Raw genomic sequence first — 14484 nt, 5'->3', positions numbered from 1 at the left:
GGGTGGGCATTCTTTATCAGGTGTTATGAGGGCAACACATAACTCCTTGAAGCTATTTATATTTTCTGAGTCTTCGTCCAGTCTATGCTGACCTTCGTAGACCTTCTTCAAAAGTTAGCGTAGCTACAACATTCAGGTAACCATACATACAGGCATACAGACAGACACCGATGAAATTTTATGGTTTTCGGATTCTGTGAGTGCCGAAATGTAAAGATCCGTTAAAAACCAGGATTGAAAATTTGGACGATTACATTACATTCGCAGGAATGAAAATGTAATTAATAGGCATTAGAACTGACATATTTATTTAGACATTTGTTTTTGAAGTTGCTGAGGTCAAAATAATACACAATAAAACAGAAAATATTTAAAACAAATGTTCGCTTTTAGGAAATAAATTGAATGTAAGAAATAGCTCATTTCTTTAAATAATTTATTATTAATGTAATATTACAAGTTTATGCTCTCTAATTTTAAATAGACCCGCGCTGTTCCGTATATGCGCAGTTGAAAAAGTCGCATTCTTGAGTCAGGCCCGCCCGAGTGTGCACTGCCTTGAATTCGAGGTGCGCGATTTAGGTCTGTGTGCGTTCTCACACATTATCCCCGAAATCGAAACGTCACAGAAGTGGGAGCCCCTGTCACGGTCGTATCTTTGGAGTCCCCGAACTTCTCGTGCTTTTGGTGTCCGAGTCTACTGATTCGATTTTTGTTATTAATTGAATGTTTGTAGTCGCATTTACTGCCAGGGTCATGAGCGACTGTACTATAGGGTGAATGATTAGCTCTGGGGTACCTGTGGGGTAGTATATCAAGGGACAGAACCAAAGCTTTCTGAAAACACATCCAGCCTCGCTTCCTGCTTCGGGAATCGAACCCGCGCCAGCGTTGCTGCCAAGGGTGCAGTGTTCGAACATGGGACAATCACTGTACCATCTGAAATGATTACATCAACTTAAAGTGAAAAAATTAAACAATCATCCTAATTTGCATAAATTTAAACAATTTAATGATCATTTCGGATAAACTTTTATTTATCAAGTATGTGAGTATAGTTTTTTGCAGCACTTTTGCCTCAAATAGTAATTCGCTCAATGAAAACTGACTATTTGTTGTAACGCGATAAAATGACTTTGAGAGACAAATCAGTAGCAGACCAATGAAAAAAAGGCCCGAAAAGCGAGAAGCCCTCCTTGTTTTGAATTGAGTATTCTAGCATGCCGTTATGGGAATAAATTTCCGAAGTCAGATTTGTCAAGTGTAGAATATATTTTCTCAGTCATTTTCCATTATTCTGTCGATTGATGACCTTTCAATGTCACGAAATAAAATAAAATATTCAAAAATTCAGTTTGACCATATTTTGTGACACCAGTGCAATAAAAAATAAATGATATTTAGTTAAATATGAAGTTTTTTGTAAAACCATTTTTTTCGTGTTTTTAAATATTTGTATGATCTCAGGAACCGTATAAGATATGGAAAAACAAACCCATTGTTGAATTCTGCGCTATAAAACGCATCGAGATCATGTATTGCTTTCTTTTATTATATTTTTTTACACCCTATTATCATATTATTGATTTTTAGAAAAAATATCAACTAAAAAAATCGAAAAATTTGACACGCTGGGAAAAAAGAGGACAAATTTGGATTCAGCACAGGAAAATACTCTGGCAATGATATATCTCGTTCTACGAAAACGTAGGCCATATTTCGTCGAGCAATGTAATCTCTAATTAATCGTAAAATTGATTACAAAGTATGATGATTGTTGAAAAGAGATCTGCGACGTACGATCAGGTTTTGTATTCGCTACGTTTTAACTAATGTCGAGCGAGAGGTTTGACGGCGAGAATGATTGCCTTGCATTCTATGGTCCCTTCCTAGTCGAATCCCATAAAAATACAATTACAGAAAAATTATCCTTAAAAATTAAAAATTTAACCAATCAACTGAAAATACGGCATTACAACAACAAAACTTAGACAGGTCAAGCGCTGATTTTCAAATGACACTGGATAAGTTTCGATGAGTAATTATTTCAATATTAGTTCAAATTCAATTATCAGTCGAATAAGTAACTATGAAACTTCTATAAAAGCCATTAATTTACTATATGAAGAGGATGTCTGAGAACTTGTTCCATTATGAAGGGAACAAATTATTTGTAATATGCATCATGCTGATATTAAGCTGTTACAGCTGTATTATTAAGCTTTTACACCATGGAAAATAAAATTACGTCATTGTGGTGTCATTTCATGCAAAACATTTAATGGTTCGAACCTGTTTTTAGAATAGAAGTTTCTGTTCTCCTATATACATTATTAAAATGATAAAAACGTGCAGAGAGTAAATGCGACGTAAAAATTAGTAAGAGAACGAAAGCGAATTTGAAAAGTTTAAGCGTAACAACAGCATTCGGCAGCATTCTGCCTGTAAACTGTGATTTTTGTCTATTCACAAAATAAAAAATATTATTCTCTCATCAACCAGGGGGGTGACACGATTTTCGCTTTTGCATTAGTGGCGCGAGTCAGTTTTGTGAAGAGCGGCGAGTCTTGAAACATTGGCGCCACCGCTGATACGCCCGGTCTGCCCGTTGTCTGTTATTATTTTGCATGTAACAACTTGTGAAATGCCATAACCCTATAGTCTTTTTGGCGTATTTTATTCATTTACGGATAAATATGTAATCAAAATGGGTGGACATCGATGTATAGCTCTGAACTGTAAATCAGGATACGACTCAGCCCGCTCAAGTGAAGTAAAAAAAGTTTTTTTCGGCGTTCCAAAAAATAAGGTTGAGAGTTGGCAACAAGCAACTAAGCGTGCCAAAAAGGATTTTATTGTTAAACCTGAACACGTAGTGTGTGAAGATAAAATTTTAAAGGATCAGATCATTTGGAAAAAGGAAATTTTAGCTCCTGATGGAACGGTTATTGCGGTAAGTATTACAATTTGTTTACACTGATGTCCTTTAACCTAAAATAATAGAGTGGGTATGACGATTTTATTACAACATTGATTTTTATATCTTAATATATTCTTCTTGTTACTGAACTTGTAAATTATTGTGATAGTGTGTAAAATTATAGTTTCAAAAGTTTTTGAAATTTAAAAAATATTTCAAGACCTTTATTAACTGTAAGAAAAATGTAAAAGTAACATTAATGACAGTGTTGAATTGTCGCTGAGATTCAAAATTTATGTACAATTACATTACTTTATTAATATATTCAAGCATTAAAGTAATTAAAAATGGTAACATAATTATTTTGTTGCAGTCAGAATGGTATGATAATCCTAAAATTAAAACCAGCGGTTTCGAAATCTCAATTTCCAAACTGCCCCGAGCATTGTTCAAAGGCTGTTAAAAAAACCCGCGTCGTCTAATACAGCGCGATTTTTTGAAAAAGGATTCTGAAATGTTTAATAAAAAAGTCAGCCATCAAACAATGATCAGGGCAGTTTGGAAATTGAGATGGCAAAACCCCTAGTTTTAATTTAAGTTTCTTTTACCATTATGACTGCAAGAAAATCATTATTTGACAATTATAATATAGTTTAATACTTGCATTTAATACTGTTTAAATTTCTAAAACTATTAAAACCATAATTTTACAAACTATCAAAATAACCTAAAAGTTCGGCAACAACAATAATATCTCAAAATTTAAAAATCAATGTATACATGAAACCGTCAGAGCCATTCGGCTAGTTTAGGTTAAAAGACATCGGTGTAAAGAAATCGTAAAATTTACCGCCATAACCGTTCAATCAGGAGCTAAAACTTCCTTTTTCCAAATTATCTGATCCTTTAAAAAGGGAACTTCACACACTGAATTTTCAGGTTTATTAATAAAACCCTTTATTTCACGCTTAATTATTTGTTGCTAGCGTTCAACCTCATTTTTTGGAACGGAGAAAAATACTTTTTACTCCGTTTGAATGGGTTGAGTCGTGCCCTGCTCGACAGTCCGGATCGATACATCGATGGCTTTAGTCCATATTTAATTCATATCTCCATATTTTACTCCAATTTTCAAATAAATATATGATTAAATGTACAGTTAACTTATTAGCTTTCATAGTGATAAAGTTTTCACTATCTTGACAATTAATACAATATACTAAATATTAAAAATTATAATTTTTATAATTTCTTGTATATTTTTATTATAATGTAATAATACATTAGAATCATTCAAGTAAGTGAAAATGGAAAAACTATTATTTATATTGACGTTTTAGAACTTTAAGTTTATTTGCCTTGAAGACGTATTCTTTATATTTTACCATTTTACTCTGCTTGAATATTAAAATCCTTAAAAAGACATTTCCAGTGTTTTTAAGGCCTATTCTTTAATCTTCGATATTTTTTAAATTCTAGAAATAGTTAATCTTAACTTAATTCAAGCTCAAATTTTTTAAAATATCCACAAATGTTCAAAATATTACAAAAACTGAGAAAAATACTGTATCTCCCATGTTTTTTATCAGCTGTCATTCAAATGTAGGGCGTGGCGCTAGTGTTTCATCTTCGGCCGTCCTTTACATAACTGACTCAGTGCATTTGCATGGCGAGTCACCCCTCTGCCTCAACAAATGAATTTCTCAAATCAATCTCAATGAAATTTCTGACATCGTAGTAATTCATGTAAATAAAAGCAAATTAAGATACATTAAAATGGTTTACCATCACAAAGGCGAATACGTTCAAAAATGGTTGGAAATTTATTTCAATTTTCCGCTTTTTTGGGAGTTTAGATACAATCCAATTTTTTCCCACATTACGTATTATTTTTAATTATATATTATGTACAGCGAGCAGACGAGCGTCGTCTGTAGTTGCGCACGAAGCGCAGCCTCGGCTTCCTCGTTGCGGAGAACCGTCGCATGTGGTGAAGTCGTGGGAGAGCCGCGCAAACATTTGAATGTTTTTGGTTGTGATGAGCAGACAGCACAGAGTAGAATGAAAAGAAAATAGAACGACAAATGATACGTTGTCATCAATGCAAATACAGGGTGGCCCCTGGACCTGGAAATAGGGAAACGACAGTGAATTTATTTTTTGGCCGGGAATTGGACAAATTTTTAGAACATAAATCTGTCCAGCTTTGATTTCAACCGTGTTTTAAATAATTAGCTAAATTGTTAAATTTTTCAATCAAGATATCATTCAGTTTAGAATGCGTAATTCTAAAATCTTTCACTTTAAAAATGTTCTATTTTAATTTTTAAGCGTTTTTTTTTATTTAAAGAATTTTAAAATACCGTTTTAAAGACTTAAAAATTATAAATGTTTGAAATAGATGGTTTAGGATTGAAAACAATAATTTTTAGTCGATGAAATTTAAATATAAATTAATTAATAATTTTTAAATTAAACTGTGGGAATAAGGAGCTGGAAAGGCTGAGAAAAATAGAACAAAGAATAGAAAGGAAAGAGAGAGAAGAAAGAAAATTAAACATAGTGATAAAGGGTATAAGATTAGAGGGGAAGGACCTGAAGGAAGGGGTGGACGAAGTAGTAAAAAGGATTGATGCTAAGGTAGAGATAGAGGAAATGCGAAATGTAGGAAGGGAACAGCGAAGTGGGGAGATAATGGTACTGGTGAAACTAAAGGAAGGGGAACATAAGGCGCTTCCTTAGGCTTGAAAATTAGCCCAATTATGACTCTTACAAGTTTTTCTCCTACAATTCTGAGAAATAGAAGACGGGACTAGAGTAAACTATAAAGAATTGGAAAAAAGGGAGAGGGAAAGACAATTAATAGAAAGATGGGGGATGATTGGGGAATCAAAACACAATAAATGGTATAAGATGATAAAAAAGGAAGGAGTGCCAAAGAATTTAGAAAAGGGATGGGGAAAGAGAAGGTGGACCAGAATAGCGAGATTTAGATTGGCAAACGAGGTAAGGGAGGGGATGTACTGGGAAAAAGAAGAGAACAGAAAGTGTAGAATATGTAAATTTATGCTTAAACAAAATTGTAATAAAGTAACTTTTCATAATTTTACTAATACCCTCATCTGCCTAAAATTAACAATTAAATTATTGATAACAAGAGATATTTCGGGTTTCACTCGTGAAAAAACTACGAAATTTTGCCGACATTACGTGAACATTGCAGTTGACTTCTTCAGGGCTGACCTGAAAATGAGGTATCAGGTTATGTTGCTCTTATGTATATTCTCTACGATGCCTGTGATTTGCCAGAGCGCCCCACCGTGGGAGTTGGTCGAACCTGATTGGCCAATCAAGTATTTTTATTTAAAAAATCCGGGAGGACGGAAAGCCAAATCGGATTGGTATTATATCCATTGTCCCTACTGATGTTATTAGGGTGTTTTAAGATTTCGATTGCTTCTCTATGTTTTCTTGGAAAGATGCTGTGTGTTTTTGCAATGACTTGTTGTTCTGTAAAATAAAATTTTATGTCCTGTTTCGATATGACGTTCAGCTAGTGCTGATTGCGTGAAATGTTTTAGCCTAACCTTATTTTCATGTTCCTTCATACATTGGCTCACCGCTCTCCCGGTTTCTCCAATATAGACTTTGACACAAGAACAAGGGATTTTATATACTCCTGGATCACTTAGGGGTGCATTTTTGTTTTTCGGGTTATTTAGTAGTTGTACTATTTTCGCAGGTGGTTTAACTATGGCTCGGATGTTGTGTTTGTTAAGAATTCTTCCTATTTGTTCTATGACACCTTGGATGTAGGGTAGGATGGTGGTCAGTTTTCTCTCTCTTTCTTTCGTAGGTTGTGTTGACTTGTTTTTATGAGTGTATTTTCTTATTGCTTTATCAATTTTTTTGTTTGTGTAATCGCTTTGTATTAGGATTTGCTTAACATTTTGTAACTCCTTTTGTAAGTTATCTTTATCTGTTATGGAGACAGCTCTGTATACAAGGGAGTTGATGACAGATTGTTTTTGAGATAGGTGATGGTGGGCGGAGCCATTTAGGTATCTGTTTGTGTGTGGGTTTTCTGTACAGTTCATGTCTTATGGTGTTATCAGATTTTTTGTAAACTTATACGTCTAAGAAAGGCAATTTCCCATTTTGTTCTATTTCCATGGTGAACTGGATATTAGGATTTAATTTATTGATAAAATCGAGAAACTTATTTAGTTTATCCCGTCCATGTCGCCAGATGACAAGTCTCATCAACGCAACGGAAACAAAATTACGGCTTAAGCTTGGCTTGGTTGAAGATTTTAGTTTCTAGATGTTCCGTAAAGACATTGGCTATTACAGGTGAAATTGGGGATCCCATTGCTGACCCTGAGGGTTGTTCGTAGAATTTATTATTGAACGAGAAGTAAGTATTATTGAGAGTTATTATTAACTTATTATTAAGTTGGTGAGTTTATTGCTCTGACGATAGGTCTGAGTGGAATGTTCTCTTTGTGGATTTTTGGGAGCCCGTAAAGTCTTGGAGAGAGGGAATTAGCAGGTATCCAGTTAGATATTGTTTTGGCTGTCAAGTTTAGAGTCTTTAAAAAGAGTTTTTGTTTGACATAGTATCTCTCTTTACGAAAATACCAATCTTTGATACAATTGATATTATTAAATCGTTTACAAACTTTCCTTCCAAGCTCATACCTTGGACAGAACACTGTCTCAATAATACTTACTTCTCGTTCAATAATCAATTCTACGCACAAACCTCAGCGGCAGCAATGGGATCCCCAATTTCACTTGTAAATAGCTATTGTCTTTATGGAACATCTAGAAACTAAAATCTTCAAACAAGCCAAGCTTAAGCAGGAATTTTGGTTCCGTTACGTTGATTACACTTTTGTCATCTGGCGACATGGACGAGATGAACTAAAGAAGTTTCTCGATTTTATCAATTAATTCCATCCTAATATCCAGTTCACCAGGGAAATAGAACAAAACGGAAAATTGCCTTTCTTAGACGTATTAGTTTACAAAAAATCTGATAACACCTTAGGACATGAAGTGTACAGAAAACCCCCACACACACACAAACAGATACCTAAATGCCTTCTCCCGCCATCACCCATCTCAAAAACAATCGGCCATCAACTCCCTTGTATACAGAGCTGTCTCCATAACAGATAAAGATAACGTACAAAAGGAATTACAAAATGTTAAACAAATCCTAAGAAAGAACGATTACACAAACGAATTGATAAAGCAATAAGAAAATACACTAAAAAAAACCATTCAACACAACCTAAGAAAGAAAGAGAGAGAGAAAGAAATGACCACCATCCTACCCTACATCCAAGGTGTCACAGAAGAAATAGGAAGAATTCTTAACAAACACAACATCCGAACCATATTTAAACCACCTGCGAAAATAGGACAACTACTAAATAACCCGAAAGACAAAAATGCATATCTAAGTGATCCAGGTGTATATAAAATCCACAGCATCTTTCCAAGAAAACATAGAGAAGCAATCGAAATCATAAAACATTCTAATAACATCAATAGGGACAATGGATATAATACCAATCCGATTTGGCTTTCCGTCCTCCCGGATTTTTTAAATAAAAATACTTGATTGGCCAATCAGGTTCTACCAGTTCCCACGGTGGGGCGCTCTGGCCAATCACAGGTAACGTAGAGAGTATACATAAGAGCAACATTACCTGATACCTCAGTTTCAGGTCAGCCCTGAAGAAGTGAACTGCAATGTTCACGAAACGTCGGCAAAATTTCGTAGTTTTTTACACGAATGAAACCGAAATATCTCTTGTTATCAAAATGAATCATCGCGAAAGCATTAAATCTATAATTAAATTATTTTAGGAATTCTTAACGCCCAAAAATAACTTTATAGAAACTATTATTATATTATAAAACTTATTACTTCTAGGTTTTATTCATTCTTCAAATAATTTCAATATTTTTAATTGGATGAGGGAATTATTATAATTTCTAAACGTTACTTTATTACAATGTTTGTTTTGAGGAGCAAGTTTTGAAGGCGCGATAAAATGATACACTAGTCCGGAAGTAGTCGTTGACTGTTGTCTTCATTTAAGTATATAAAACATGCCCAGACGTCAATTTTACACCTGTACCTCGATTAATTGCGTTAAGTTATAACGAAAAAAGAATGCAGGAAATCACTTCGTGTATATGGTGGTTTTCAACTATTTTGATCATTAAAAAAGTATTAAAATTATAATTAAATTAATTTAAGCTGACCTGGAAAGTTGAAAAAAAAATCACCTAAAAAACCTGAAAATGACCTGGAATTTCATCTCCAAAACTTTAGATTTTAAATATTCAGAACCTAAAACGTTTGATCTTTTGAAGATATAATGTTTCACAGAAAGAAATTTTTTATGGTAATAGGAAAATTTGACTAGCCCCCCCCCCCCCCATTTTTCCGTTCACTGCTCGATTTTTCGCAATCATATTTTTTGGTAATTGTTTTTCGAATTGATCGTTTGTTCACTAATTTTATCACTATGATGCCGAGATTTTAAACACATTGCAATAATGAACGAGGTAAATATGAAGATATCGTTTTTGTTGCAGCGGTATTCAATTGATAAGTATCAATATAAACAAACAAAATAAAATACTGTTACCTTCTTTGATAATTTGATTCAAGATCAAATTGATACGTTTAGATTTATTGGAAATATTTTAATCTCATATGTCAAAATGCACTGTTTAAAATATCTCTATTTAAATTTATTGATAGGTGTATATATAAAAATTCAAATTAATCATAGCTATATCGTCACCCTATAGTTATGCTAAGCCAAATCAAATTTTTGAAGAAAAAAACGAATTTTTATGTCGAAAAATGCCTGATTACTGCATTTGTTTATTAGATTTGTTTATAATGTAAACAATTGTAATCTTATGGGAAAGTTTTTAAAATATAATATTGTTTCTATTCAAATTTCTTGCAATATAATTTGAAAAAAAAACGTATAATTATAGAAAATTGTAGAAAACATTTTTTCAACAAGTAGTTTGTTTACAAAAACTTTTCTTGTTTATTGTTTTCTCGCGTTTTAGAAATTTTAAGACTTTTGATGGCATAAAATGTCATTTTTAATGACCTTTAATTTGTTTTAGACTTTTTTTACAACGATTAAGAATTACATCAAATATAATTTCTTCGGAACATTTACAATTTATCATAAAGATGAACCTAATTTTTTTTCCTCAAACAAAAATAGAGAAAAAAATTGTTTTTCAATTATATTTGTATTTATAGTTCTTTGAAATTTTAGAACACATGAACCATATTCTTCGACCTATTTTTTCATTCGCTATCACCGTTTTATGAGCCTTTAAGTCCCCCTGAAAAGTAAACGTTAGGAACCCAGCTGAATATGTTATCTCATCTGTATGACTGTCCGAATACTTTTTTTTTTAATAAAGAAAAAAGCTAGTCTAAGGAGGAGATAATGGTTTGTTTGAATGTAAACTGCAAACGGCCGCATAACTTTGGAAGTAGATTAGGATTTATTAACGATTTTGTGAAAAGTCGCGACAGGGGACTGACGCATGTACCAGGGGACTGTCTTTGTGAAGTGAAAACTACATGTTATTACTAATTAACTATTATCATTTTTTTTATGTTAGAAAAATATCTTGTAATAAGAAGCATTTGAAAATTAGCATTCCTACTTTAAGGCAGTATTCTACTTTTAAAAGCTCGAGAAAAAAGTTATTTTTGTGAAATTGTTCTGACACTATTGATAATGATATCGATGCAGAGTTTGTTAGACCTAATAAACATACTCTTGAAATTCATTTAGGAAATTTTTATTCTATTTTATGCTTTTTTTACACATCAAAGCGTCGGTCAAAGTCAACTCCTCAAAAAGTATGTAGGTCCGCGCTGTTGTAAAACTCTTGAGAATGGGTGATCAGAAACAAAAAATTTACCAGTTGTAGATTCAGTATAACTCCAGCAACCGAGTGAACTAGAATTATTTTTAAAAAATTAATTTTTGCTATATTTATTTTTTTTTTTGCAAAAAACTGTGAAAACAAACCTACTTTTTCCATTTGTTTTTACTTCGCCATTTTGTTATTTTTGCATGTAAATCAGCACGGTGGGCAGGAAGTAACTTTAAATCACATGAAAATGACGACAAAAACGGAAACCGGGAATGTGTTTGTACTTGATAATAGATGAAAAATCGGTTTGAATTGAAATCCTAGCTGCTTCTGTTTGCAAGATATTCAAATTTTTCCTTTTTTGCATAGGAAGAATTTGTGAAAAATACAATAGCTAAGAATCGCGAGAGTTAGAAACTTTTCTCATACTACATTTTTAATAAATAACGTCTAAATTACGAAAGAACTTTTTTTGGCATATGAATATATATATTTGTGTGTGTGTGTTTGTGTATTAATATGTTAACAAGTAAATTTTCAGCCGATTCTATACTTTACCAAGGTGCACAGCGTGGAAGTCACTTAAATTGCACCTTTTTCTTTTTTCTGTAATTAATTAGTGATCAATCAATTCAATTGATGAGTATACAATCACAAATTATGTGATATATTTAATTATAAAACTTCAATTTGGTATGAATAAATAAGAAAATGAACACATATAATACACATAATAATTATCGAATTAATCAATGTAATTATGAGCATGAGAGCTTGTTTTAAATGATCAAGACTAACATGAATTTTGACGGTTTGAGAAACATCTATGCTTTTTAGAGAAATTGCGGTATTTACTCATGTTGGTATCAAAATCACGGACATCCACTTGCTTTGCAGAGAAGCATGATTCTACAATTGTGTTCATTGCTTTAAACGAAGCAATGTAAGGCTGCAATCGGTATGGCCCAACAGTTTCATACATTTCAGGATCCTGTAATTTATTCGCTTCTCTTAACAATCTCTGACATTGATTATCTTCAAAGACATCGCCTTAACCCGTTAACGCCGAGAATGCCCCTTGGGGTACACCACTCTTGCTCAGAATACATAGTTCCGAGATCAATTTTTTATCTTAGTGTGTTCAAAATGGCTCTGTAATCACATAATTTTTGCGAAGACATTCATGAATTTTTTTCTCAAAAAGTATAATCTTTTCGAGAAAGTGCAAAATGTGAAAAAGTTCTTAGAATCACTCAAAGAATATGTGAGAATTTTTCCAGAAAGTTTTAAATTATTTTTTTGATGTTGCAGTTTTGTAAATTTTTGAAAAATTACAAAATTGTTCCGAAAATTCTTTAAAAATTCAGGTAAATTTTTTGTTCGATTCTAACAACTTTTTATTTTTGATAATTTTTGCTATAAGCTCATGGTTCTCATGATGAAAATTCTCAAAAGTCATAATTCTTGATCACGTAATTTATAAAGCCTGCAACTAGCAACCAGTTGTATTTTTTTACGTTGATATAGCGGTTTTGATAGATGAATGGAAATCTTTGCGATGAATGTTGCGAAATTTGAGTTTTCACAGGCTACCTACGTGTGAAGACGAGCTTCTTCAACAAGATCGACTATTCAGGTTTTCTCTCCCGTATGATGACTGTTGTGAATTTTTTTCTTGAGAACCATGAGCTTATAGCAAAAATGATCAAAAATAAAAAGTTCTTAGAATCAAAGAATTCACCTGAATTTTTCAGAATTTTTTTAGCAATTTTTTAATTTTTCAAAATTGGAAAAATTGCAAAATCAAAAAAATAATTAAAAACTTTCTGGAAAAATTCTCACGTGTTCTTTGAGTGATTCTAAGAACTTTTTCTCCTTTATATAACCACCGGTTATTGAGGTTCCAAGTAGATTGCACACGGGGAACCATTCGGAAAACAAAAATCAAAATCGCAGAAACAGGTCAAACTTCTCATTGTTAGTATTGCTAAACGAATTTTTCTAGTGCTTATTTCTGTGTTTTTGTACAGAATTAAGTTAACAAATTTTGACCTGGAAAGTATGGGTAAGTAATACAGATTTAATTGTTATCATTAAATGATATAAAATGTGCATATTGAATAATGTGACAGTATAATATTAGGTAATATGTTGTTGTGGTTGTGAAGCACTAGCACTCACTCGCACAATTTTCACGGGATAAAAGGAGATAGCAAATCACAGCGCGCATGTCCCCTTCCTTGTGAGCATTGGATTTAAACGCAGTAAATGTGCAGTTACCGCAGTCAGAACGTATGTACGGAGATCGGTCTCATTATTACTCCGTGCTTGATTCTGCCATTGAAAGTCTTTGCGTTAAATACATCTCATTGTCTTAATAGCTTCATGTTCAATAGTGCTTATAATAATTCCAGGATACTTTTCCTGAATTGCTCTAAAGAATTTTTCCATAGGTTGTTTATCAACGTAAGCTCCTGTAGCAACATTTTTTATACATGGTTTTGTTGCGACATTGGGCTGCGGGTCCAGTGCTTGAAAAATTAACACACGTGATATCGGGGGCAATGCTTTCAAAATGGGTTCCAAGAAGGCCGAGATGATGTCGAAGACGAACCTCGCCCTGGACGTCCCAGCACGTCAACAACAGATGAAAATGTTCAAGCAGTGAAAGAAATGGTGTTGAAAAATCGCCGAATTACCATCAGAGAAGTTGCTGAAGATGTTAGCATAACGGTTGGCTCATGCCATGCTATCTTTTCGGTTGTTTTGGGCATGAGACGTGTCAGCGAAATTTGTTCCAAAACTGCTTAATTTTGATCAAAAGATCCATCGCATGACCATCGCTCAGGAGATGTTGAATGAAGTCAATAATGATCCTGATTTTCTCAAAAGGGTTATAACTGGGGATGAATCGTGGGTATATAGTTATGGACGTCGAAACTAAAGCCCAATTGTCTCAGTGGAAGCATTCTGAGTCTCCAAGACGGAAAAAAGCACGTCAAATTCGGTCAAATGTGAAAGTTTTGCTCACTGTCTTCTTTGATTACCGTGGCGTAGTGCATCAGGAATTCTTACCACAAGGTCGTACGGTCAATAAGGAGTATTACCTTCAAGTTATGCGCCGTTTGCGAGAGGCGATACGCAAAAAACGTCCGGAACTTTGGAAAAACAATTCGTGGTTTTTGCATCACGATAATGCACCTGCTCATTCACCGTTTCTTGTGAAAGATTTTCTGACCAAAAACAGCACCACAGTCATGCCTCAACCTCCATCTTCACCGGATTTGGCCCCCAGTGACTTTTTTCTTGACATCGATTTTCAACGATTGGGGAGATAAAAACTGCATGGCTGAAAGAACTCAAGGCTATACCACAAAATGATTATCAGAAGTGCTTCGATGATTAGAAAAAGCGTTGGAACAAGTGTATTATATCTGAGGGGGATTACTTTGAACGGGACAACATAAATATTAAGGAATAAATGAATATTTTTTGAGAAAACCATAAAGCAGGGATGTAACTGGTTCAGCCGTTCAAATTTAGGGAAAAAAGGGGATTTTTTAAAAGTGTAAGGGGAGTGAAAATACATTAATAAATATTATATTTTTTGTCAATTGTTA

At 33.4% G+C, this 14484-nt stretch overlaps 1 protein-coding gene across 2 annotated transcripts in view; it reads right to left on the bottom strand.

Moving 5' to 3' along the window:
- Positions 1–14484, bottom strand: part of LOC117172515 (zinc finger protein 593 homolog) — a 30186-nt gene that overhangs the window by 717 nt on the left and 14985 nt on the right. Inside the window, exon 3 of one of the 2 annotated variants that reach the window (XM_033360531.1) lies at positions 4721–5047. The exons of the other annotated variant lie outside the window; for it this stretch is intronic. Coding sequence (XP_033216422.1) covers positions 4813–5047 — 235 coding nt within the window. The 3' untranslated portion in view covers positions 4721–4812. Of the gene's footprint in view, positions 1–4720; positions 5048–14484 lie in introns of those variants that run through there. 2 annotated transcript variants of the gene reach the window in all.

The sequence above is a fragment of the Belonocnema kinseyi genome, chromosome 5 (genome assembly GCF_010883055.1).
Source record: "Belonocnema kinseyi isolate 2016_QV_RU_SX_M_011 chromosome 5, B_treatae_v1, whole genome shotgun sequence".
NCBI lineage: Eukaryota > Metazoa > Arthropoda > Insecta > Hymenoptera > Cynipidae > Belonocnema > Belonocnema kinseyi.
This window is presented reverse-complemented; position numbering and strand designations above follow the sequence as displayed.